This window comes from Brachycentrus maculatus, unplaced genomic scaffold (genome assembly GCF_059751285.1).
Source record: "Brachycentrus maculatus isolate JH-2025_06_01 unplaced genomic scaffold, ASM5975128v1 h1tg000031l, whole genome shotgun sequence".
Classification (NCBI taxonomy): Eukaryota; Metazoa; Arthropoda; class Insecta; order Trichoptera; family Brachycentridae; genus Brachycentrus; species Brachycentrus maculatus.
In genome coordinates, this window is record NW_028280785.1 from 799,929 (window position 1) to 823,542 (window position 23,614).

The 23,614-nt window shown below is 32.7% G+C and overlaps 2 protein-coding genes across 3 annotated transcripts in view; one reads left to right on the top strand and one right to left on the bottom strand.

Annotated features, from left to right (window-relative positions):
- Positions 1 to 10,772: 10,772 nt before the first annotated feature.
- LOC148312829 (HIG1 domain family member 2A, mitochondrial) lies at positions 10,773 to 14,209 on the bottom strand. Its single transcript, XM_088272123.1, has 2 exons — positions 13,978 to 14,209; positions 10,773 to 11,734 (listed from the first exon to the last, which is right to left on the bottom strand). The coding sequence occupies exons 1-2, from the start codon at positions 14,126 to 14,128 to the stop codon at positions 11,577 to 11,579; spliced, it is 309 nt and encodes a 102-aa protein (XP_088128249.1). The 5' UTR covers positions 14,129 to 14,209; the 3' UTR covers positions 10,773 to 11,576.
- Positions 14,210 to 15,516: 1,307 nt separating this feature from the next.
- The window catches only part of LOC148312830 (uncharacterized), a 50,407-nt gene continuing 42,309 nt past the window's right edge, over positions 15,517 to 23,614 (top strand). The window contains exons 1-2 of one of the 2 annotated variants that reach the window (XM_088272143.1): positions 15,517 to 15,639; positions 18,534 to 19,105. In XM_088272143.1, coding sequence (XP_088128269.1) covers positions 19,026 to 19,105 — 80 coding nt within the window. In that variant the 5' untranslated portion in view covers positions 15,517 to 15,639; positions 18,534 to 19,025. Of the gene's footprint in view, positions 15,640 to 18,533; positions 19,106 to 22,112; positions 22,488 to 23,614 lie in introns of those variants that run through there. The other variant, XM_088272160.1, reaches the window with a different exon arrangement.

The window sequence follows — 23,614 nt, forward strand, 5'->3', positions numbered from 1 at the left end:
GCTTAATTAAGCTTTGTTGGTATATTTAAATATAAGATTTTTAACTGTTATTTTTTTATATTACTTAAAAAACATCATAAGAATTATTGACGACCTCAATGTATTATAATATATGTTTGACGCATAATATACAAAGCAAAAAATAAAGTAGGTTTTTTTGTGGCTAGCCCAAAAAAAGGATATCGTAGTGATTTAATTGTTACCCCACGATATAAAATATTTCAGGATTTACTGGATCTCTGTTTTTCATATAAACTAAAATAAAAATTAAATAACTATCTTCAAACTGTATTTAGAAAAACGCTTATTTTTTATTTAAGTTTTACTTATTAAATACCATTATTTCTTAAAATCTATTGTGACACGTGTATTTCGCTTCATTTTCAAGCGGAATGCGTCGAAATAGTGTCATAATAGATATCGATAAATAGTGATATTTACTGAGTAAAACTTAAATGAAAAATTAAAACATTTTACCACAATGTGACTGCCGAATCAATAATGAAAAAATATTTATTTTTGCCGCTATTTTTTAATTAATAAATTTATTTTTACATACCAAAACACCAAAAAAGTAATGTCTAAAACGGAATTGAAGTAAAAAATATAAAAAGATGAGTTTTAAGCTTGAAATATTTTAAGCCAATTTTAGACGCTATGATTTGGCTTTAAACCATTTCTACTTACATAAATGTTATGTATACATTATTTAACTCGAGTGTAGCAGTAAATAGAACAATATGTCATTGCATTGATTTAACGTACAATTTACATAATCCTCATCTAAATAATAAAAGAAGCTCTCGATCTGAATGTTTTGTTGGTAAGCATTCATAGTTAGATAATTACTTCAATGTGCCATTTTTAGCAGAATATAATCGCTATATTAATAATGAGAATTGGACCACGGTCATTGCATCATAATTACATATTATCAGGTACAGAATAGATAATTATGATAAGAATAATGTTACGTAATAAATATCAGTGCTGAAACAGGAAGCCGCCTACAGTTTGCAAATTTAACGGGCTCGCGTATTTTGCAACTTCCTGACAATAAAATGTAAATATTAAATAATACCAGAATCTATACAAATAAAAAAGTAAGTGCTTGTTTGTTAAAAATTTCAATTCTTCGAAAGTAATAAATACACCGGTGGCTTTGAAATTTTGGCTCAACGTTGGCTTTAAACAAACGCATCTTTAAAAATAAATATATGAGTATTCGTTGTGTAAAGTCACCGGTATAAACGCATGCCACTGCACTGGTGTTTTTAGTGATAAGCCCTGGGACGCTCAGAGTTGCATTTAACTTCATATTTAAAAAAAAAAAAACTATGGATGTTTCATCTCAAGTTGAGACACCCGGATGATATAAGTTACAGTTCCTATCTCTTCCGTTTTCTGGAGTGTTGAAGAAAAACGCAGAAAAAGAAGTCAGATGCAGGCAACGGTGAAAAAATGCCATATTCCCTTAGGAGTAGACATCTCAAAAAACATTATTATGATCCATGAGCAAATCGTTCATTAACTTACTTACTTCAGCCTTCTTCTTGTGTCCGATATTGAACAATTGAACAAGACCCTCCCTCTTGGACTTCCACAGTTTTCTGTTGGACGCGACTCTCTTCCAGTGCAGGCCCGCCACATTTTTAATTCATCGGACCATCTTGTCTGGGGCCTACCCACGCTTCTGCATCTTGTTCTAGACCTCCAGTCAAGAATCTTCTTCGTTCATCTTTTTTTTTAGATGGGAATTGAATTTATTATTTACCTCGCTTATTATGTACAAGGTTTATAGATCATTTAGTATATTTTTTATTCTAATAGCTAATATAATATGTTTTATTTGAATCTGTGTTGGGAACAGGAGGGATAATCTAGTGTGAGCCAAACTTCTTAGCATTTGCTTATTGCTGGGAGGAAACCACGTAAAACTCCTCAGGAGAAGACGGACTGTTGACTGTCATCAGCAGACCTTCCGTTCCACTAGAAGAGGGTTCGGCATTTTGTATCCTACTTTGGTTTAAGTTACCAATGTCCTTCACTATTTTTATCATGTATGATACTGCCTCTCGTGACAGTTCCTTATGAACTATCACGGATCCGATGTTGGATAGGTCCTCACCCAGGCTCCTGCAACGCGCCTCCAGCTGTTGTCTTTAAAAGCTGAAAAGGGGGCAAAGCATCAACAGGTGAGAGACATCTTTAGTTGTCTCATCATCACACGTACAGATGTCGATCTCGGAGATCTTCGTGCATCTATCATCAGACATACTTGCCACATACATATAACCTGCCTAGTTCCACTTTTGTTATGCGAATTTTCGATCATTTATTTTCAAGGCAAAAATAACACGTACGATTAAAAATCGTTTTTTCACTGTATCTTTTAATTATCGTGCTTGAAGTCATTAATGTTGGGTTAGTTATTGTATTTATATGCATAACAGCGTACGAGTGTCTGAACATTTAATTTAATTCGAACAAGAGTGCACTGGCTTCAGCCTACAGATCTGCAGGCTGTTGACTTCACGCTTCAAGATGTATCTTCATAGAGTGCAAACATCTCATGAGTAATTATTGAGGGATTCGCAAATACTTTGTGGCACATTTTAAAACCTTTATAAAATAAAACAACTTCATTTTAAACACTTTTTATTGGAACACTTTTTCCACTTTTTTTCAAAAGCTCATTTTTTTAATTATATTTTCATATGGTGTATGGAGTGAGTGAAAGTTTTTGGTATCGTAAGGGAAGGGTTATTAACTATGAGTATTTCAATATTTTCGAATTAGTACATAAACCCTGAGAATGACAAGGTTCTTGTCGAAACCGGTTGGAAAAAGTGTACCAATAAAAAGTGGTTAAAACAAAGTTGTTTTATTTTATAAAATTATTGAGGGAATTGCCGAACAATTGAAATAATTATTGGTTACTAATTCTTGTTTTCAACAAAATATAAGTTCTTCTTTACACTCTCGGTATATAAACCCTAAAGAAGTGAGGACATATCACCTCAAGGGTTCGTAAAAATAAATAAAATAAATAACATAATTCTCCATAAGGCTCCAGGGACTTGTGTTAGTGTATATGTACAATTTACACAAGCTGACACGTGTGCGGTATATAACCCAAATACAAATTGGTGCTAATTTTATGTTCCTTTCTTTTAGTTTGTACTTACAATTCCTACTCTATTTCCTTTCCCCAAAAACGGTTACATATCGCTCACTCCTTTCATGAACGTCATAAATTAAAAATCGTCAATTTTCAGTTGTTTTTCGGGAGTTATCGGAATGCCCAGAAAATGTACTATATCCCAGCAAAAGAGGCATATTTTTAACTTAATATTTACCCGCTACAGGGCAGAAAGTGTTGTTTTTGCATTTTGAAGAAAAGGTATTGTTTAATTATTTTTTTAAATATACTAAATATTTTTCAAATGGAGAAAAAACCTTCAGGTTTGACCTAAAAAGATCTGTTGTACAGTAAAAAGTTCAATAAGTGGCTTGATATTTATTTTTAATACATTGTATTATATTTTTAAACCTTAAAAACGTTCTCCTGAAAAATCAAGTTTTTTGATTTATGACGTTCTTGAAAGGAGTGAACGATATATCCCGAGCTCATCTAATGTCATCTACATACCATATACCATCAAATATACATATTACACTGCTATGTATATGTATAAATGGCAGAGCAGGATTGATTGCCGTGGTTTAATTATTAATTTATATAATTTTATTTTGAATACATGAGTAAATACATTCATTTTTAATTTTATAAACATAATTAACTTTTTTTGCAGATACCCATCAAGCTACCTTGTCGGCTGTCCAAACTCAAAACACAGTAAGGGACATTTTTTTTGTGGTACGTTTTTTGCTTTTTTGGACTAAGTAGAATCTACTTAGTACAAAAACGCAAAAAAAACGTAAAACAAAAAATGTCCCTAACTGTGTTTTAAGTTAGGACAGCCGTTGTGCCTTGTCGGTTTAATGTACAATAATTACGACCTATTTCATACATCGCCTATTGGTTGAGGTGCTCTATTCACCACTTGGGTGCGGATAAAAGCCAGAAAAATACTATTTTCTCCAAGATATTTTATTGAAGAATCGCGTCTGCGTTTGTTCATCAAGAAGCTATTGGACACCGACCCAAGCAACGAAGTAACTTCTAGTAAGGCTCGACTGTTGGCAAGTCTCGTATGGCCGAGTCAATGGTCGCGTTAGTAGTGCGATATGACTTTATGGGGTCGGGCGCAGCCGAGCACGAAGGCGCGCTTGGCCGGCCGAGCACGACGGACACGGCGCGTGCTCGCCGCGTGCCGCTTGAGGCAAGAGAGACAGAGCCCGAGTTTACGGTGCACGAGCTGATGCTACAATGCTACACGTAATTATCGCGAGACAACGGTTTGTGCGACGCACCTTTATCTAGAATAAATAAGAAGACGGGTGAACGCCGAGGCAATAATAGTTGCCTCGTTAAACATTATTATTACAGAACATGTCTTTTTTTTAAAGGAATAATCCGCAAAACCTTGTTGCCATTTTGAAGGGTTGTCTGTAGGTAGGGCAGTAATGAAAGGAAGGTAAATGTGAAAAATACATCACTTTCGGAAAATACGTTCATTTTGAATACCTGGCTAGTTTATATTTTATATATTATTTCGAGAAATAAAAAATACTTTGTGTTCTGATCCACTCACATTTTTATTAACCAACTAGTTTCGGCAACAACCTGTTGCCCTCTTCAGGGTTTATTTATTACTAAACATATATATAAAAAAAAAAGAAACAGTGTACAAGTTGTTGGGTTTCAAAAGGGTGGGGGTATATCGAAATAATATATCAATATGATCCACAAAGTTAAAGCTTTCAATATTCAAAACATATATTTAATATATTTTATATCAGGCAACTGTTTAATTTAGGTATACGAAATATATTGCAATGACCTTTCTCCAAAATTAGTTCACAATACTTAACACCCAGACCAATTGAAAATAAATCTTTCTTGAATATATTTTGCAATTGGCGGGAATAGAATCCGCGACGCCTACCCAACTTTGCCACAGCGCTTGACTCTTTAAATTATTATGTGAAAAATTTACAAAACAGTTACATAAATACAATTGCAATAATGAGTAACAAAAAAACAGGTATTTGTAACATTCCATTTACAAAAATTCACAAATCACTCACTTCTTTCAACAAAGTCGTATATCAAAAATCGTCAATTTTGAGTTGTGCATGTCTTCGGAATGCCCAGAAAATGTACTTTATCCCAGCAAAAGCGGCATATTTTTAACTTAATATTTACCCGCTACAGGGCAGAAAGTGTTGTTTTTGCATTTTGAAGAAAAGTTATTGCATATATTTTTTTAATATGCTAAATATTTTTCAAATGGAGAAAAAACATTCAGGTTTACCTAAAAACATATATTTCACAGTAAAAAGTTCAATAAATGGCTTGATATTTATTTTTAATACGTTTTATTTGATTTTTAAACTTTAAAAACGATCTCCTGAAAAATCAAGTTTTTTTATATATGACGTTGAAAAGAGTGAGCGAAATGTCATATACCTTGAAGAGGGGCGGGAGGAAGGAAAGGGTAAAAGGGAAAGATCAAAGCTCAAGTCCAAGACAAATTATGTTAATGTTGGGACACACCACGATATAAATATCGACTTACTATGTACCCGATCACAGTGCTGACTATGTTGAGTAGAACATTTCAAAATTTTTAAAAAACCTTGTTTAAACCATTATAGGAATATAGGTTTAAACAAGGTTTGGAACCTTGGAACTTTGTTTGATATAGAGCTTTTTCTACTCGTGGGAATCTCTGAGGTGTCAGTTATCCTGGTGATCCAACCGGGAACTCTAAAACTTATATGTTCCAGTAATTACAGCGAATCAATATATGAGTTTAACAATATATAAATGAAGATCACATCTGATTATTACAGAACATGTCTTTAAAAAAAAGGAATAACCCGCAAAGCCCCTTTTTAGAAGCTTGTCTGCAGGTAGGATAGTAAGGAAAGGGAAGGTAAATTGTGAAAAACACATACACTTTTGGAAAATACGTTCATTTTGGATCCCTGGCTGATTCTCTATTTTATATACATATATCAGGCAGCTGATAAATTTCGGTATAGGCAATTCGTCGGCAGTTCTCATCAAAACTTCGGGGTGAGGACCTGACTTGGGAGGATGCAAGGGAGCTGGCAGCCGACAGAAAAGCCTGGAGACAGTTTGTGGACTATATGGAGCGGACTATACTCCACATAGGGAGCGGATATGGTTTTAATAATATAATAATAGGCAATATATTGGAAGGACCTAACTCCTAACATAGTTCACAGCACTTAACACCCAGACCAATTGAAAAAAATCTTTTTTGAATTTATTTTGCAATTGGCGGTAATCCAACCCGGGATGCCAGTTTCGCAGTCGAGCGTCTACCCAACTGCGCTACTGAGCTTGTCTCTTTTTAAATTTATTACAACATCAAAGTAAAACACTTAAGTAAATCTTAGCAGGCGGGAATGAATAAGAAGGTTTATGGGTGAAGAAGAGACGAAGAATGTTTGCAAAGACAGCGTGGTATGGCGTTCTATTATCTATGTTAGTTAGTTAGTTAAATGTAGCTTTGAAACACCTGACACTACATATCAACGGAACCCTAACAGTCCATCATTTCCTTGATTTCATCCACCTCTCCCCCTCAACTACCTACCTGATTATACTTTCTCTGCCTTCCTTGCTTTCACTAATATACAATACATTTAATATTTAATGTTGTACCATACTTATTATGTTTATTCCATGCAGTATAGCATAGGACATTACAGTGTCCTATACAATGGTGCATAAGACACTGTATCACATCAAACCAGTCCTTATCCTGGTCTTTAATTACACGATGGCATGGGGATAAGTCATACCTTTTAAGATACAATTCTTTGGTGATATAAAATAGATTTAGTGAAAAACATTCTTTTTCTTTTTCTTCATGGTGTAGTTTGTGTGACCTGTCTTTAAAAGAGATTAGCCTCCTGCGATGCCGATTCACAGCTTTCAATTCATCTTTTTGGTGGTGTATCTGGGAGTCATTTACCTTAGGTTTGACCGTGCAATGCAATGCGGGGGAGTCTGGATGGTTCCATGCTCCATAAATGCGCATACCATTGTCATTGTAAATGAAAAATCATTTACATTTATTTTAATTAAGTGTCCAGGGAATCAAACTCGGGATGTCCAGTGCAGAAGTCGATTGTGCCAAACTACTATTAAAAATCTATTTAAAATTTACCTCCTTAAAATATGAGCTTTATCGAAAAGTCTATACGAAAAATATTGAGGGAATCCACTCCCCATGTATTCTACCCTCATCAATTCAAAATTACAATATGAATATTATTTTCAACATATATGTATTCATATTTACTGTGTTTGGGAAAATATGACCTGTAATTAACGTCTTTCTCTTTCTAGTAATATTATAATTATATTCATAACACACACATAATTGTTCATAAAGTGTTTTTCAAGACATAAATAATATTTATTTGAAAAAAAATACAATTCTACTTTTAATATATAAAAGTGATTTAGTTATTTAAACATACATATTATTTATTTATAAAAAAAAGTTGATAAGATGAGAAAGACTGAAGAAAACTTGTCATGGTCAAGTAGTTCAAATATATGGACAGATTGGCGGGTTTGTATGAGGAGATGCATGAATGTGGACGAGGCAAAAATAGTTTGTAAAGACAGAGTGGTGTGGCATGCTATCCTATCTGCCTACCAAAGAAGAAAATGATGCGATGACTAGTTTGTCAGTTAAGTATTTCATACTATGTAGAAATATTTTTTTGTGAAGTATTTCAGTATTTCATACCATGTAATAATATTTACAAGAATGGTAACACATTTGTTAAAAATAGTAATAAAGAATACAATTTATGAGGACATGAGAGACATCTATGTGGGCAGCCTATAAAGCAGAGTTAGTTGATGTTGTATTCTTGTAATATGGTAGTTATAATTTTGTATAAACCATATTTCATAAAATTTATAGATAGCGCTAAATTAGAATTATATTATACTTACCCTAATTATCTTGTTTTACTTTAATTTGATCAACATGCGACATTGGAGAACAATAGGAATAAGTAAATAATCATAGCGCTTTAGAGCTGCTAGTAATGTATTCCCAGTGAAGCTACCTTCCTGTTTTCTTCATTCAGACAATGAAGATCGATTATTTTTGTAATAACTTTCTGAATATCAAACTTGCTTTTTTCCTGGGTTTTAATAATCCATGTTGTCTACCTTACTAAACCAGATAGATGGCCATTTTATAATTTTCTAATGCCAAATTTGAATAATAAAACTGAAAATCTGCTATACTATATTACAAAGAATATCCAGATTATCTTCAATATTGGCATATTGGCTATCCCTACACTACAACACCAACAAACAACAATTGTGCCAAAAATAACTTATCAATACCGTTGTAATCCGTTTTTCAAGCTCCATAAACTGGTAAAACCTATATATATCGCTCAGTTACAAAGCTAGTTTCTGATAAAAACGAGTACACACTGTTTTAGGAAAATAATGTAAAGGTAAGAGCAAATACTAAATTTCTTAAGTCTCTTATAACGTTTTACAAAGTAAAACATTTTTCATTTCTTAATACTGTTTTGCATTTATTAGAAACCATCAAATAGCAAAAATGCTTTAATGCATGATTCCAGTTAGTGGTAACCACTTTATGAAAATGTGAGTTTTGAAAATAATTTCTGCTCAACATGACTCAACAACTAGTCCACAATGTCTTCTAAAAGGGTACTTTGTATTAGTATGTTCTAGCAGAAAAGAGAAATTCTAGTAAGACAATTAATTGCTAACCCTATTCAATACTCAATACCCTATTCAATGCCCATTGAGGGATTAACTTTATGCAACCCATATTCATATATGCCAAATAATAAAATGATTTATGCGTTTATGATATGAAGCTGGAGTTGCATGCTGCAAATACCTGGACAGCCAGACACACAAACATCTCCATCTTCCAAGAGCTAAAATCAGACACTGTGGCGTAGTTAAGTAAATGCTTGACTGTGAAACTCGTATGGTGGGTTTGACTGCCGTCAACTATAAACTGAATACAAAAGAGGTTTATTTTAATTTGTCTGGTCTGGAAGTATCTCTCATCTCCCACCTACATTTTTTTTCAATCTCAGAATTTATAATTAGATTGTGTCAGGTTTAGTATTTTTTATTAATAATATTTATTTTTACATTTGATACACATGGTTGAAATGAATCTGTTAAAGCATGTTTCGTAATTTAATTATAAAATTATTAAAAACGAGTTTCTTTTATTCTGGTTTTTGCATGTTCAGCATATTCATACTCCTAGATAATAAAAATAACAGAGATTTAGCTTTGTTCATTTACACTAGAGAGATAAATAAACAATTATGTATTTATAACTCTTGATTTATCAGGATGAATCGTAAATAAATTTACCACATAATTAATGTACATGTTAACACAGAAATATTAAAAAATCAACAACAAAAAATGTCCAATTATTTCATTCTATTCTTTCTAAAAAACAAAATGAAACCTAAAATATTGAATTGAATCATTTTTAATACATGACAATCATAATTGATAACTAACTAAAAAGTCAGAACATATTTCGTTTTATAATTGTGGAACCTACTTTTAAGTGATTTTCGAAATATAACGCGTCTCGGGTTATCTGCTTACTGGTAGATTTGTTCCCGAAAAAGCCAGAGTCAAGTGTTTTATTCAATTACTATAAACAATGAATCGTAATTTCCCTTTGCTGTAAATAATAAAGGCTAAATGTAAACATATTTGCCTAACGAAAAGCAATCCATTATACATGTTATCACATGTTAATAAATGGAATTTTATTATTAATCTTGCAAAATTCTCAGGTATTATTTTGTGTTGTTTACTTGCAGCAAAATACACAAATCACCATTGACTTACCATAGAACGGGGCTACTTGAACATTGATGTGTTACTTGAGCCCAGTACAAAAAAGAGATTTAAATCTGTATTTGGTCTACAATAATGAACGATGATAATGAATAATGAATTATCGTGACAATAAGTGTCACGTGTCAGGGAAACAATTAACCATGTCGATACATTCATTATTGTAGACCAAATACAGATCAAAAAATTTTTTTGTACTGAACTCAAGTAACACAAGTCTACGGTACTTTATAAAAATAAACATAGAGCAATAAGATCTGAAACACAGAAACACATCAAATAAAATGTAACACATTACATACTTGTTTTGTCAAAGGAACATTGAATACTATGCAATAAACCTGCTTCCACTATCCATAGTTAAAAAATAACAAAATAACGCGTAAAATAGGTATTCATAATTGGATAATGTAGGAAAGGAAATAGATCTGAAATATATTGCATGATATAGACAATTTACACATAAATATAATTTTATAAATAAGTACCGTAAATGTTCCCTCATCATGGAAAAACTTAGTGAGGGCTCATTACTAATTGAAGTTTGCACTTATTTGTACGAGGAAAAATTAATTAAATAAAATTTAGATCAAATAAAAAAATAAATCTCAACTTTGACTTTATGTACATTCAATAAAATGCACATTTTTTACATCTCAAATTATTCTCACTCTGGGTTAAGGAAAATAAAATTCACATAAACTTTGCAACTAATTTATTATCAGTTTTCTGTATCTTATTTATGTACAAAACATTTATCTCTATAAAAAGTCTCTGAAAAATCCTACAGCTAAGTCAAGTGATAACTGAGAAATAATGAACATATTATAAAAAAAAAGTAAAAAAGAAGATATCTCATCTTTAAATGGACTTCAGGATTCAAAATAAAATATTAAACCGATCAAAAATATTAATCTTTAAATGCTATAAAATGCTTAATCACCATGACATCTTTGGACAATGTAAACATGCTAGACTATCCATTGTTATATAATATAATATTTAATGGAATCAAGATTAAATTTACACTTGACATTGGCAAACAAATTAAAAATATAAATTAAACAGCTGCTTTGAAAGATATCATTACTTGATTCGGTTTTGGATTTAATCGTTTTAATCCAATCAGTGCACAAATTAGGCTACATAATGCGTGTTTCTAGCTTCTAATATATTTGAGAAATCAAAAAACTTAAGCTGGAAAGAAATATAAACCGAGAAACGGTAATGAATATTATGCCATTCAGGTAACCGAAAAAGTAACAGTCATCTATTGATCACACCTCTAATGTACACAGAAACAGGAAAAAATGTACTAAATAAACTGTCTGTAAAGAAAAATGATTTTACAAATAAATTAGAGATAAAAATAAACGATGGACATTAAAATTTAAATTCGTTTTACGAGAAATAATGAGATGAAATATTAATAATGTTAAAAACAAAAAGAAAGGCGATGTAAATTAATGTAAATATTTGAGATGCGATCCAATTTTAGTACAAATCATTTGGAGCCGGCAAGAGCAACTCCCACTCCGAGCGCGACAACTGTTAATCCTTGAGCCACTATCCTCATCCTCATCATTTTCTGGGACATCGCTTGTCTTCCCTTACGGAAGCTCCATAATCCGTACCCCAAAGCGCCCACAGTAGCTAATGCACCTAGAATAATAAAAAGGGAACATGAAAAAATTCCAACATTTTTTTTTTAAATGCTGAGCACTAACAAGGGAAAAAATACAGTTGAGTCATACCACAGAGTCTTTCAGGACTCTTCTATGTAATGTGATTTCTTCACAAGATGGCAATGATATTAAATATGGTATAAATAGTAGAAAAATTCATCATTTAATGCCAGGTTTGGAAAAAATGCTAAATTTCTATGCCGTTGTTCTGTAATATAATTAATATTATTTTAGATGTATGATAGATGTTCAAATGGTAACATAATGAAAAAATGCTAGGCTGAGATGAGCTTTATCAATAAAATTAAGATGTTTTGAGATGGTTTGGACATGTTGTATGAATGAGAAAGGAAAGAAAGGTGAAACAAATTTATGAGGCGAATATAATTGGAAATAGGACCAGAGGAAGACCAAGGAAGGCTTAGCATGATAAAGTATTTAAAATAATTGTATGTATGAAAAGATGCAAGAATGTAGAAGAGGCTAAGATTGTTTGCAAAGACAGAGCAGTGTGCTATTCTATTCTCTTTGCCTACCCCTGCAAGAAAGGGACGTAATGGAGAGTTAGTTTTAGGTTTGTTTTTTTTTTTACATGGTAAAGAACCATACCTTATAGTACTAATTTCTGCACATTTTTTGCAAGTGACATTTCGCTCACTCCTTTCAAGAACGTCATAAATCAAAATTCGTAAATTTTTAGTTGTACATGTTTTCGGAATGCCCAGAAAATGTACTATATCCCAGCAAAAGAGACATATTTTTAACTTAATATTTACCCGCCACAGGGCAGAAAGTGTTGTTTTTGCATTTTGAAGAAAAGGTATTGTTTAAGAATCTTTTTAAATATACTAAATATTTTTCAAACGGAGAAAATACATTCAGGTTTTACCTAAAAAGATCGGTTGCACAGTAAAAAGTTCAATAAGTGCCTTGATATTTATTTTTAATACATTGTATTATATTTTTAAACTTTAAAAACGTTCTCCTGAAAAATCAAGTTTTTTGATTTATGACGTTCTTGAAAGGAGTGAGCGATTTCTTCCAAAGTATGAATTGGCAAAGTGTCACCAATTTTGTGAGTGGTAAAGTTTAAAGCTTCTTTTTTTCAAATAAAATACTGAATACAATTTTATTATGAAAGTTATAGTTAATACATGCTTAAATATATGATTGACGAGCTCAGTAAAGATGACATATTCGCCAAAAACTATTCCTGTCCTCCTTTATCTTCAAAGTATAGAACATGCATGCACAGCGGTTGCTAACCCAAACACATATTGTGCTAAAGTGGGGCTTTGCTAGCATTATAATGGTGGAGACTGACTGGAGCATTCCATCGTAACGTAACATATTACGATGCGAGCATTCAGGCAGTCAGTACAGCGAGCCGAGCTGCTCGCCGCTCCTTCTGAATGCTCCATCCGAAGTCGGATGGGATTTTAGGTCAGTACCGAAGTTGCCAATCTGTGGGAAATTCCTCAAACTGCGGGGAATCTTTTTTTTTCTTCATCTGGAGTGAGCTGTAATTGATTACAATCACAGAACCAAGAATCACGTCTTCATCATCCAAAATTTTGACTACGAATGCAAAGATTCATACAGATTTTGGGTTATTGATACTATACAAATTTGATACAGATTTCTAGACTGTTATTCAGATTTTTTGGTTTGGCATATGGCAACACTGAGCACAAGGCCACAAGCGAGCAGTTGTGTTCTAAACGAGCACTTATCGCGGTCAGCCAGCAATGCCGTAACGTAACATGCTCGCTGCAAGCGATGTTACGATGTTACGTTACGACGAAATGCTCCGGTCAGTCTCCACCATAACATCAATATGGTTTGATGTTTTATTTGCAGTATTTGAACCACTGTGAAAATCAAGGAGGTTTAATCTCGGATCCATTAATAAGTTCAAAACTAGTTTAATGAAATGAAAACAGAGTTTTATTATGTTGACATGTTGTGTACAGATGATAAACTGGAAGAGAATAATCAATAAAAAATAGTTTCTAAAACACGGAATGAAGTTAAGTTAAAACACCTTTTTTGGCGGCACCGCAGTCGGATTGCACAGATTGGCAGCTGTGAAAAAATATATTTTAAAAAAACGTTAAGAAAATTTGCGGCGCAATACATTAATAATACGCAATTATCATCTAACGGCAGATGAACTATTTTGTGTTAGTATTGTATGATAAATTAATTGCTTTTTCTAACCAATTGGTATAAAAGGATTTGATGATATTTTTCTGTATAGCTTTTCTTGGGCTGTTTCTCCACGCATATCTGTCAGGTCACGTCTCATTTGAATCCATTCCAACTGAGCATCACTGGGCGGAGAGGCAGTTTCGTTTTTAGTAGCAGACATTTTATGTAATATTTGAAAATTCAATAAATACTTTATTTTTTACCCACTGTATTTTGGCTTTTGGCAGATGATCTTGAAAATGACGTAAAAGGAGTATAGACAAAAAGATAATAAAAAAATACTCTCATTATTGATAGGTACCTACTTCATTTCTTGTCTATGTCTATTTTTATGTTGCCAGCACAGATGTTCTCTGCTTTTCAAATTCCGAATGCAAACGTTTTTATGCGCGGTAAGGCAATTTACCTACCATGGATCAGAGGAAAAAGTAAATGTCCGTTTATAGTATTCTGGTTTGAAGCTCGGATAACTTATTTCACATTCCCATATTTACTGTAAGTCTCAACAGATCTTAGAAATCTCAACTACTTAAGTGTTATCAAAATGGATACATTAATTTTGATACATTTGTTCAAATCATGACCGAAAAAATAAGATTATAAAAGATGTTTTTTTTACTTTAGACTTATAACGTACGAATGGTATTTTTATAAAATAGATGCAGAAAATAAACTAAAACTGCATTGGACTTACTAAATAGAGGAATGGTAACATAAGTGCAATAAAATATAAATTGCAAAAAATGGTCAGATAATTACAATGGTAGCTATTTATGTGCATATCAAACAATGCAGAGATGATGATACTACTGAACCCATTTATGAAGTCTACACTTCCACTGTACAAAGTGCATCATTGTTGGGAAAAGAACTTAACAAAATAACAATGATTACGATTGGTAATTTTGACTTCAATTTCAATTCAGACGAAGCTCAACCATTGATAAAAGATTTGGGTAAACATTTCAAATTAAAATTCAATACTGACAATGGTCAGTCAACCACCAAATCAAATGCTGTTATCAGCTATGAACATTTCTTTCTAAGATAATGAATGAATGTTAATTCATAAACAAAATTAGTATTTAATTAACTCAAGATATATTTTCTTCATTGTTGTCCTGATGAGGGAATAGATATTCCAAAACCGTAAGTCATGAAGTCAAAATAAAGTTTTGACAATTTCGAAATTCTAAGCGCATATACAGCTAACACTCTTCTTATTATTCTTCGTCGTTCACTTTTTATATTACCATTTCAGAGCTTTGAAATGGTAATATAAAAAGTGAACGACGAATGATGAAAAAAGTGTTAGCTGTATATGCGCTAAGAATTCCGAAATCATTAAAACTGTATTTTTAAGGGTAAGATAACAAGAAAATATCTCTCTTATTGTATTGCTGCAGGATAAATACTCTGTGTAATTCAGTTCTAATTGGTTATTTTTTCTGGCGAAAAAGTTATGGCATTCAACGTCACACTTTTTACCTGTATCCATTAATGAAATGTAAGTATTTTTTAATCACCTGGCAATATTTTAAATTCAACAGTTGCCATTTTATCTCGCTGTCGTTGATAAATTGTCAAAATCTTGAGTTGAGAACCGAGTGAAACGGAATAATCGCCATGCATTTTAATAAAGAAATGAGTTTCGAACAGTCCAATTTATTAGTAAGTATTCATGTTTTAATTCAACCACACCATTTAATTTTTTTATTATGTAGTTTTTTATTATTTTTTATTTGTATGCATGTCGTGACGTCTAATTTGAAAGGTTTTATTTGGAGACAGCTTTTAGGAGCATTCCTAACACATTGAAATATGATTTGAATTAATTTGGCATAGTAATAAAAACATTATTTTACCAGTTGAGCTTTATTCTTCTTGCTTGCCAAATGCATCAATCTTATTCCTCTTGCGAGAATATTGTCTGCTATTTTAGTAGGGATATCTATTATACTATGTTTTTATTAAAAAATATTCAATGTTAACATTAATTTTAAACAAGGATTTTATTATTTGATTATTAATATATTGAAAAACTAAGATGAATGTAGAAAACTGGGTAGGCTGATGAATATGAGAATAAATTCAAAGCAATTGTCTTAGAATAAAGATAGGAAAAGAGAGGTGAATGCATTGCCTAAATAACAATACTGATCATGATATCACAGACTGCTTAAAAATATAATAAGCAAGCCCGTTATGGACATTATATCAACAAGGAAGCCATTCTGTGATTTATAAACAGGAGATTAATCATCAAACAGTCACCATATTTAAAGTTTACTGTTAGTATGGTGACTGTTCAATACTGCCTCCGATCTCCATGCTTATCTGGACCTTACTGGTACTACCACCCATGTTTTTCATATATAATTTTGGTGTAATCAGTCTCAGTAATGGGCAAACTCATTATCAAAATACCATCAGTGTAGCAATTTAGATTCTTTGAAAGCCAAATTTCTTTGCAAGAACGATTTTTAGTACCGTAGAACGGGGCTACTTGAACTTTGATGTGTTACTTGAGCCCAGTACAAAAAAAAATAGTTTTGTATTTGGTATACAATAATAAACGTATCGACATGATTCATTGTTTCCCTGTCAGGTGACACTTATTGTCACGATACATTCATTATTGTAGACCAAATACAGATTTAAACCTCTTGTTTGTACTGGGCTCAAGTAACACATCAAAGTTCAAGTAGCCCCGTTCTACGGTAATCAGTTAAAAGTACTGCATAAAACTTTTTCTTCTTCTTGGAGTAGGCCTTGTGGCCTGTTTTTAAGAGGGATTAGCCTACTGCAACGTCGATTCCCAGCTATCGACCCATCTCTTTGGTGGTCTTCCCGGGAGTTGTCAACCATGGGGTTGGCCGTACACTGCAATGTGGGGGAGTCTGGATGGTTCCATTCTCCTCTCATGCGCATACCATTGTCTCCTTTGTTGCCTTCCTCACCTAACGACATCTTCGATCTCACATATTTCCCTGATCCTGGCGTTTCTTATCCTATCTCAAAGACTCTAGCCTGGTATGCTTCTTAGAGTCTTCTTTTCTGACACTTTTATGGAACCAACAAAAATAACCAGAATTTTTTTTGGTTCCATAAAACCATATATCATATTTTATTATTCCCATGACTGTTATCCGCACCATATGGTGTATAAGGCATTGAATCAGTTTGATGAAAGATTAACTTTAAAAGTCCTGCACCTAGGTACCGGTCCAGGGTTAAAGTGAATGATCATTTGATTGAAAAATCTCCTTTTTTGACCCCCCTTAGAATCGAACCCAAGACCTACAGCACGGTAGCCAAATGCGCAAACCACTTCACCATGGAGTTAATTTTTTTACTGTAATGAAGTGATTAATTGAATGTTCTATTAAATATTATTAATTTAAAATAAATTAAAAATTTATTTTAAACTTGTCATACATCGGTCTCTGGTTTAACAATCAATTTGTTCCGGTCCATCGGAGGATTTTCTTTTTTCAATCCAAAGATAGATTTTTCACCATGAATTAGGATCTCATTGTCAAGTTTACAGTGCCAACTGAAGAAATGTAAGGTCAACCAGATGCATTCTCTATAGGGAAAGTTTAGTATATTTAGTATAAATAACTCAAAATATCACTTATCTTTTGTCAATATATAATTATATCAATGTAAAGTTTGCCATGTTAATGTATTATTGAAAAGTAAGAAAAATGAATGTCTTGTAAAATTTCACAATTGACTGAAATCATATCACTCACTCCTTTCAACAATGTCATAAATAAAAAATCAACAATTTTTAGTTGTTCATGTTTTCGGAGTGCCCAGAAAATGCACTATATCCCAGCAAAAGCAGCATATTTTTATCATAATATTTACCCGCTACAGGGCAGAAAGTGTTCATTATGCATTTTGATAAAAAGGTATTGTTAAATTATTTTTTGAAGTGTACTAAATATTTTTCAAATGGAGAAAAAACCTTCAGGTTTTACCTAAAAAGATCTGTTGCACAGTAAAAAGTTCCATAAGTGGCTTGATATTTATTTTTAATACATTTCATTATATTCTTAAACTTTAAAAACAATATCTTGAAAAAATCTAGTTTTTTGATAAATGACGTTAAAAAGAGTGAGCGATATGGAAAATTATTTATTTTACACTAATCTGGATATAATCAAACAAATAGTTATGTCAAAAGATTCTTGGGTATAATATTATAATAGTATTTTTTGAATCCATTGCATTTGTTTTGTGACTTATCTGCAGCTGTTAGTCTCAAAATTCTTGAGTGCTTTCTTCAAAGAATTAAAATTAAATTAAAATGTAAATCAATTATATTGTTACAAACAAGTCATGTACAATTTCTTCAGATTTAAATGTTTTTTTATATTATATGTCATTTACTTATCAATAATTTTATATTAATAATTAAGACGTAGTAAGGTTTAATTTATAAAAAGTATTTTTTCTTTTAATTTTTGAGATATATTGTAAATACCGTATAAGACACATAAATTAAATTATTTTTGTTTCAGTGCTTATAACATTTTTTGTTGAATTTTTTTCAGATCAGCAAATTGCCGAAAACATACTCTTAGTTTCAAATTGTCCCCGCTCATAGCGTCACCACTTATATTCTCTTAAATTTGATATTAAATTTTTATATATTTCATCATAAAATCACATTTTATTATTTTTCGAATTTAAAATTTTATCCGACTTGTTTGCAAAATAAGAATTCACCGGCCCGTGATAACGCTATCATTCTCGTTATCACTGTCACCAGCAGAGTTCACAAGATTGCGACTGGTTGACTTAATTTTTTTTTATCACACCTCAGTTTTGAATTTTAGTTTGTACAGTTGTTGGCCGGTATTGCTATTGGCGCGTTATTTATATTAGAATCGAATTGGTTTTCAACATTCTCTCGCCGTGCACTTGCCAATTATTTAGTATTGCCGAACCGGATGAAGCGAGCGCTGTTTTAGTCGTAAATATTACCGAATCATTACGAAAATCAGGCGGAAGTAGGTGAAAAGAACCGGGAACAGAGATTCAAGATGGCGGACCCAGAGAGGATTTCTTCCGGCTTGTCCCTGCCGCAGTGGATGAAGACCAAAGCCAACAATGAGCATAATCGGTGAGTTATTTTTTATTATTGTTTTTTTGTTAAAACCACACTGACGTGTGAAGCATTTTTATTTTTATCTTTTTTGTTTGTTGCTAAGCAAATCCATAGTGATAAGATAAAAAAATCTTAAATTAAAATATAATGAAATTTTCTTTAGAAATAAGTTATCATTTCATCTATTATATTTAGTAAACAATTTCGAATGTAATCACGTGGACGCACACTCGTTTAATCACACGAAGAAACGAGTCGTTCGCGAACAAACGGATTTAAATGATCCGCTCTCACACATTGAATGAATCACCTGATCCCAATTTTGAGTGTATCTCGTTCACTGTTCTTGACTTGTTTACCGGTCTTCTGATTCATTGCTTCACTGCTTTATTGATTCTTGAATCATTGGTTTTAGACTGAAAGGATAAGGTTTCACAGTAACAAAATCTTGATGATGTATCGATGCTATTTACAACGAAAATCTTACTCGCTGACCTACGTCTAGCAATATTTTTACGTTTTTTGGTTGTTAGCTGCTCTCAATTATATTTGAGATAAAATAATCTGCATATTTATCTCTTTGTCTGAAAAAAAACACTCAATTGATCCTGTATTAGTGAACGGATTACTTGAGTGAAAAAGATCCACGATCCGGGTCTTTTAAACGGTTGGATCTCATCCAAATTATTACGATTGTGTCGAATTGAAACGAAATGTCAAACTTATAGTTAAATTATTTATGAAAAATGTAAAATAAATTCGCGAATTAATTATATCCAAGAATCTTGATATTAATTAGTTCGCGATCAAGTTAACACTGCATCCATACGGTTTTATTACTTATGCGCTATCTCGGTGCGGGTAGTGGTTGAAGAGGAAATAATAATTATCGTTTGGCATCGTAAATGTAGTTTATTTTTTAACATCTCGACATAGATGAAGAATATGGAAGTCTAGCATTTACACGGCTTACGACCGTCATAGGCTTTGTTAAGTTATCATTTTACACATGTGTAGCATTCACAAATTCTACCTATGATTGACAAATAACATCGAGATATATTGATCAAACACAGTAGGTACACAGTAGGTAAGCCCTATAATTGTCCAGACTTCCATATTCTTCTTCATCTTTGTTGAGATGTTAAAAAATAATGTAAAAAACAACTCCTAATTGGAGATAATCCAGATTTGTGAACAAGTATTCGGACACACTCAAAATGTTGTAAAAAAAATAGTTATAAAGAAAATATAAAAATTCATGTACGTAAACGGTATCAATTTAAAATTTTTAGTCCTTTCGCGCCTTTCCTGACAACCCGACCTCTGTCGAACATTTTGGCACTTCGCGTTTCCGGCGGCCATTTTTCCCGTTATTTGCGTCCTCTTTCCTCATTGGCTGACGGGCGACACACCTCGGGCCAACCTCTACTTAATTTCCACAAAGGCATATGTTATATTTCTGCCAGTGCGAATTGGGAATTGCAAATATGCCGCGAGCGCTAAGTAATACATCGTCTATCCAATAAAAGTAACAATTCTTACGCTTAGCTTTTTTTTAAAATTATAAATATAGTAATATCTCGATATAACGGACCTCCATTTAACGGACGAAAAAATCCGGTCAGATGTAAAAAAATTCAAAACTTCCAGTTAACATTTTTTATTGAACCCTTAACCACACCCGATGGTGCATAGGGCACTGCATCTTTAAAACGCAGTGTTATCTTGATCGTTAACACACGAAGGAAAGGCGATCAGCCCTCCGCTTCAGGTACCAGTCCAGGGTAATACCGAATAAATAATAAGAGTGATAAAATATCTTATTATTATTTGACCTCACTTGGGAATCGAACCCGGGACCTCCAGTACGGTAGCCCAGCCGTGCTGACCATTACACTACGGAGGCAGACATTAACATTATACATGCTTAAATTTAAATGATACAATTTTTAGCGGCCATGATAATCATGTCATACGTCAATCTAATCACTAGAATTTAAGACAAAATGGCGTCCTGTTCGTAGACTGCACCTAGCCGAAGCAACAACAATACTGCCAAAAATTAAGTTATCAGCGGTAAGATCACATCTCGGCGATCTAATGACATTTATTTACTATTTGTCAGATAACGAAGTTCAACAATGTTATACGCATTTTAAAAGGTTAACTATACCTGTTGACGCGTTGGGGTCAGTTTTTCAATTCCGACTTATAACATCCATAAGAACACTGATCGATAACCGGTTTTAAAATTCCAAAGTTGTCAAAAATAAAAGTAAAATTAAAGTTTTATACATTAAAAGGTTATTTTTTCCAAATCCTTGTTCACAAATCTGGGTTTCTCCACTTAGGAGTTATTTTTACATATTGACATCTCAAAAAGCTTTCTCAAATCAACCATAGACGCTGCTGCGAGTTCGAACATAAAACGACATGAGATTTATGATAAATATGTATGTAAGAGTTACAAAAACTTGAATAGTGTGGTTGTCAATCATGGGTAGAATGGTGAATGTTACACGTGTATAAAGTGATCACTTAACCTGCCCATGACGCTCGTAAGCCCCGTAAATGCCCACACTTACATATTCTTCTTCATCTATGTTTGGTTGTCAGAAAATAATATGATAGGTATTTAACCAGTCCGGGAATATGGACGTAAATGAACGTCAGTGCCAATTTGCCTTAAAGGAGTATGGACGTTAATGTACGTCGAAGTCCGTCTGTCAGTTAGTGTGATGTAACTTGTATAGCAATGATATCTGTGGATATTTGTGTGTAATTTTGTCATAATTGAAAAATATTTCGAATAGGTGTTTTCTTTTTTAATTTGTTTTAAATATAATTTATATCTTCATAATACATCTATTAAATGGAAAAAAATTCATGTAAAAAGAACCCATTCCCTAGAGAAAGTCGGACATCAATTTTTGAACTCCCGGAAAGGATAATTAGTGTTTTTCGTTATCTGAATATGAAAACGCGGCCCGCGGCGGCTTCTCTCCTCTCGAAAGCGGTCATTCTATTTCTGTATCCCTCGCCAAACGCATGCAGCATCAGCCGACTGTTCTCAGTCGTTCATCCTTCTTTCTAGATTGTTCCTCCGTTGCGTCGGGTCGCCTCCTGATTCTAAATTCCGACTCGCGTAATGTTCTTTATCTAACGAGCCCTTTATCCAAGATTTCCCCCTTGTCTGTCGCAGGCTCCATACTCGTTACATTCTGAAAGTGAAATTTCGTATAGACTTCGTGTGATTACATTGGTTCGACAGAGAATCAATTAAAATAGAATAATTATAATATATTATGTTCGTGGTAAGATGTAGTAAAAAGAGACAGTTGAAAGATACAAAAATGATGTTCATCAGCAGTTTCTTTCCATCAATATTTCAATTGTAAGTACAATATTATTTATAGTTTATATTTAAAGCAAAACCTGTTTTTTTTCAAGACTGATTAATACTTTCAATCAGTATTAATTAGTCTTGAAAAAGAAGCGGTTAGCTTCAAAACCGGTAGTTATAATTAAGTTATAATAAAATATTTATGGTGTATAGAATTTACAACAAAGTTATATTTTAATTATACAATATTATTTATTATATTTTCTTCCATTTAAATGATTAATATACTGTAATTCCTTTAAAGGCCATACTCGCAAATTAGAATGACGTTGCGTTGTTGGGTAGATGCTCGACTGTGAAACTGGCGTCGCGGGTTCAATTCCCGCCACTTGCAAAATTAATTCAAATGAATTATTTTTAATTGGTCTGGGAGTTCGTGATGTATTTTTCACATTTGCCTTCCATTTCTTTACTATCCTACCTGCAGACAAGCCTCTTAAAGTAGGAGCTTTGCGGGTTATTCCTCAAAAATAAAAGTAAACAACCGGCTGCGCGTAGGGCCATACGTCTCTCCACTCCCGTTTTTTTTAAAGAATATGTCTTGGAATTAGTTTTTTTAAACATTTTTCAAACTCCTTACCTTTCAATAACTCATATCTTTTCTTCTCTCAAAAGCATATATTTATTCCTGAGAAAAATATTTTTTCAATAGAAAAACGGTGTTTTATGCCAAATATTCAATTACATTTAATGTTACCCAGATTTAAAGAAAGTTTATTCGCGGTCTATTTGATTACTGGGTATTAAATACACGAATGGAAGGTGATCAGTCTTGCGCTTGTCAGGTATTAGGGTAGTATTCAATAAATATTAAAATGAAAAATTGCTTATATTTCATATTATTTTTTGCCATCTCATCAAAGATGAAGAAGACCGCCATAGGCTGGTTCAAGTGATCACTTTACACACGTGTAACATTCACCAATTCTACGCATTATTGACAACCACACACGCTTATATTTATTTTAACCGCCCTGGGAATCGAACCGGGATATCCAGCAAGATAGCCAAACGCGCTGATCACTACACCGCGGAGGCGGAGAGTAAATAACGTCATCAAATTTAATATTATTCACCAGAAGTATTTCAATTGGTCATATTTTCAATAATAGATTGTG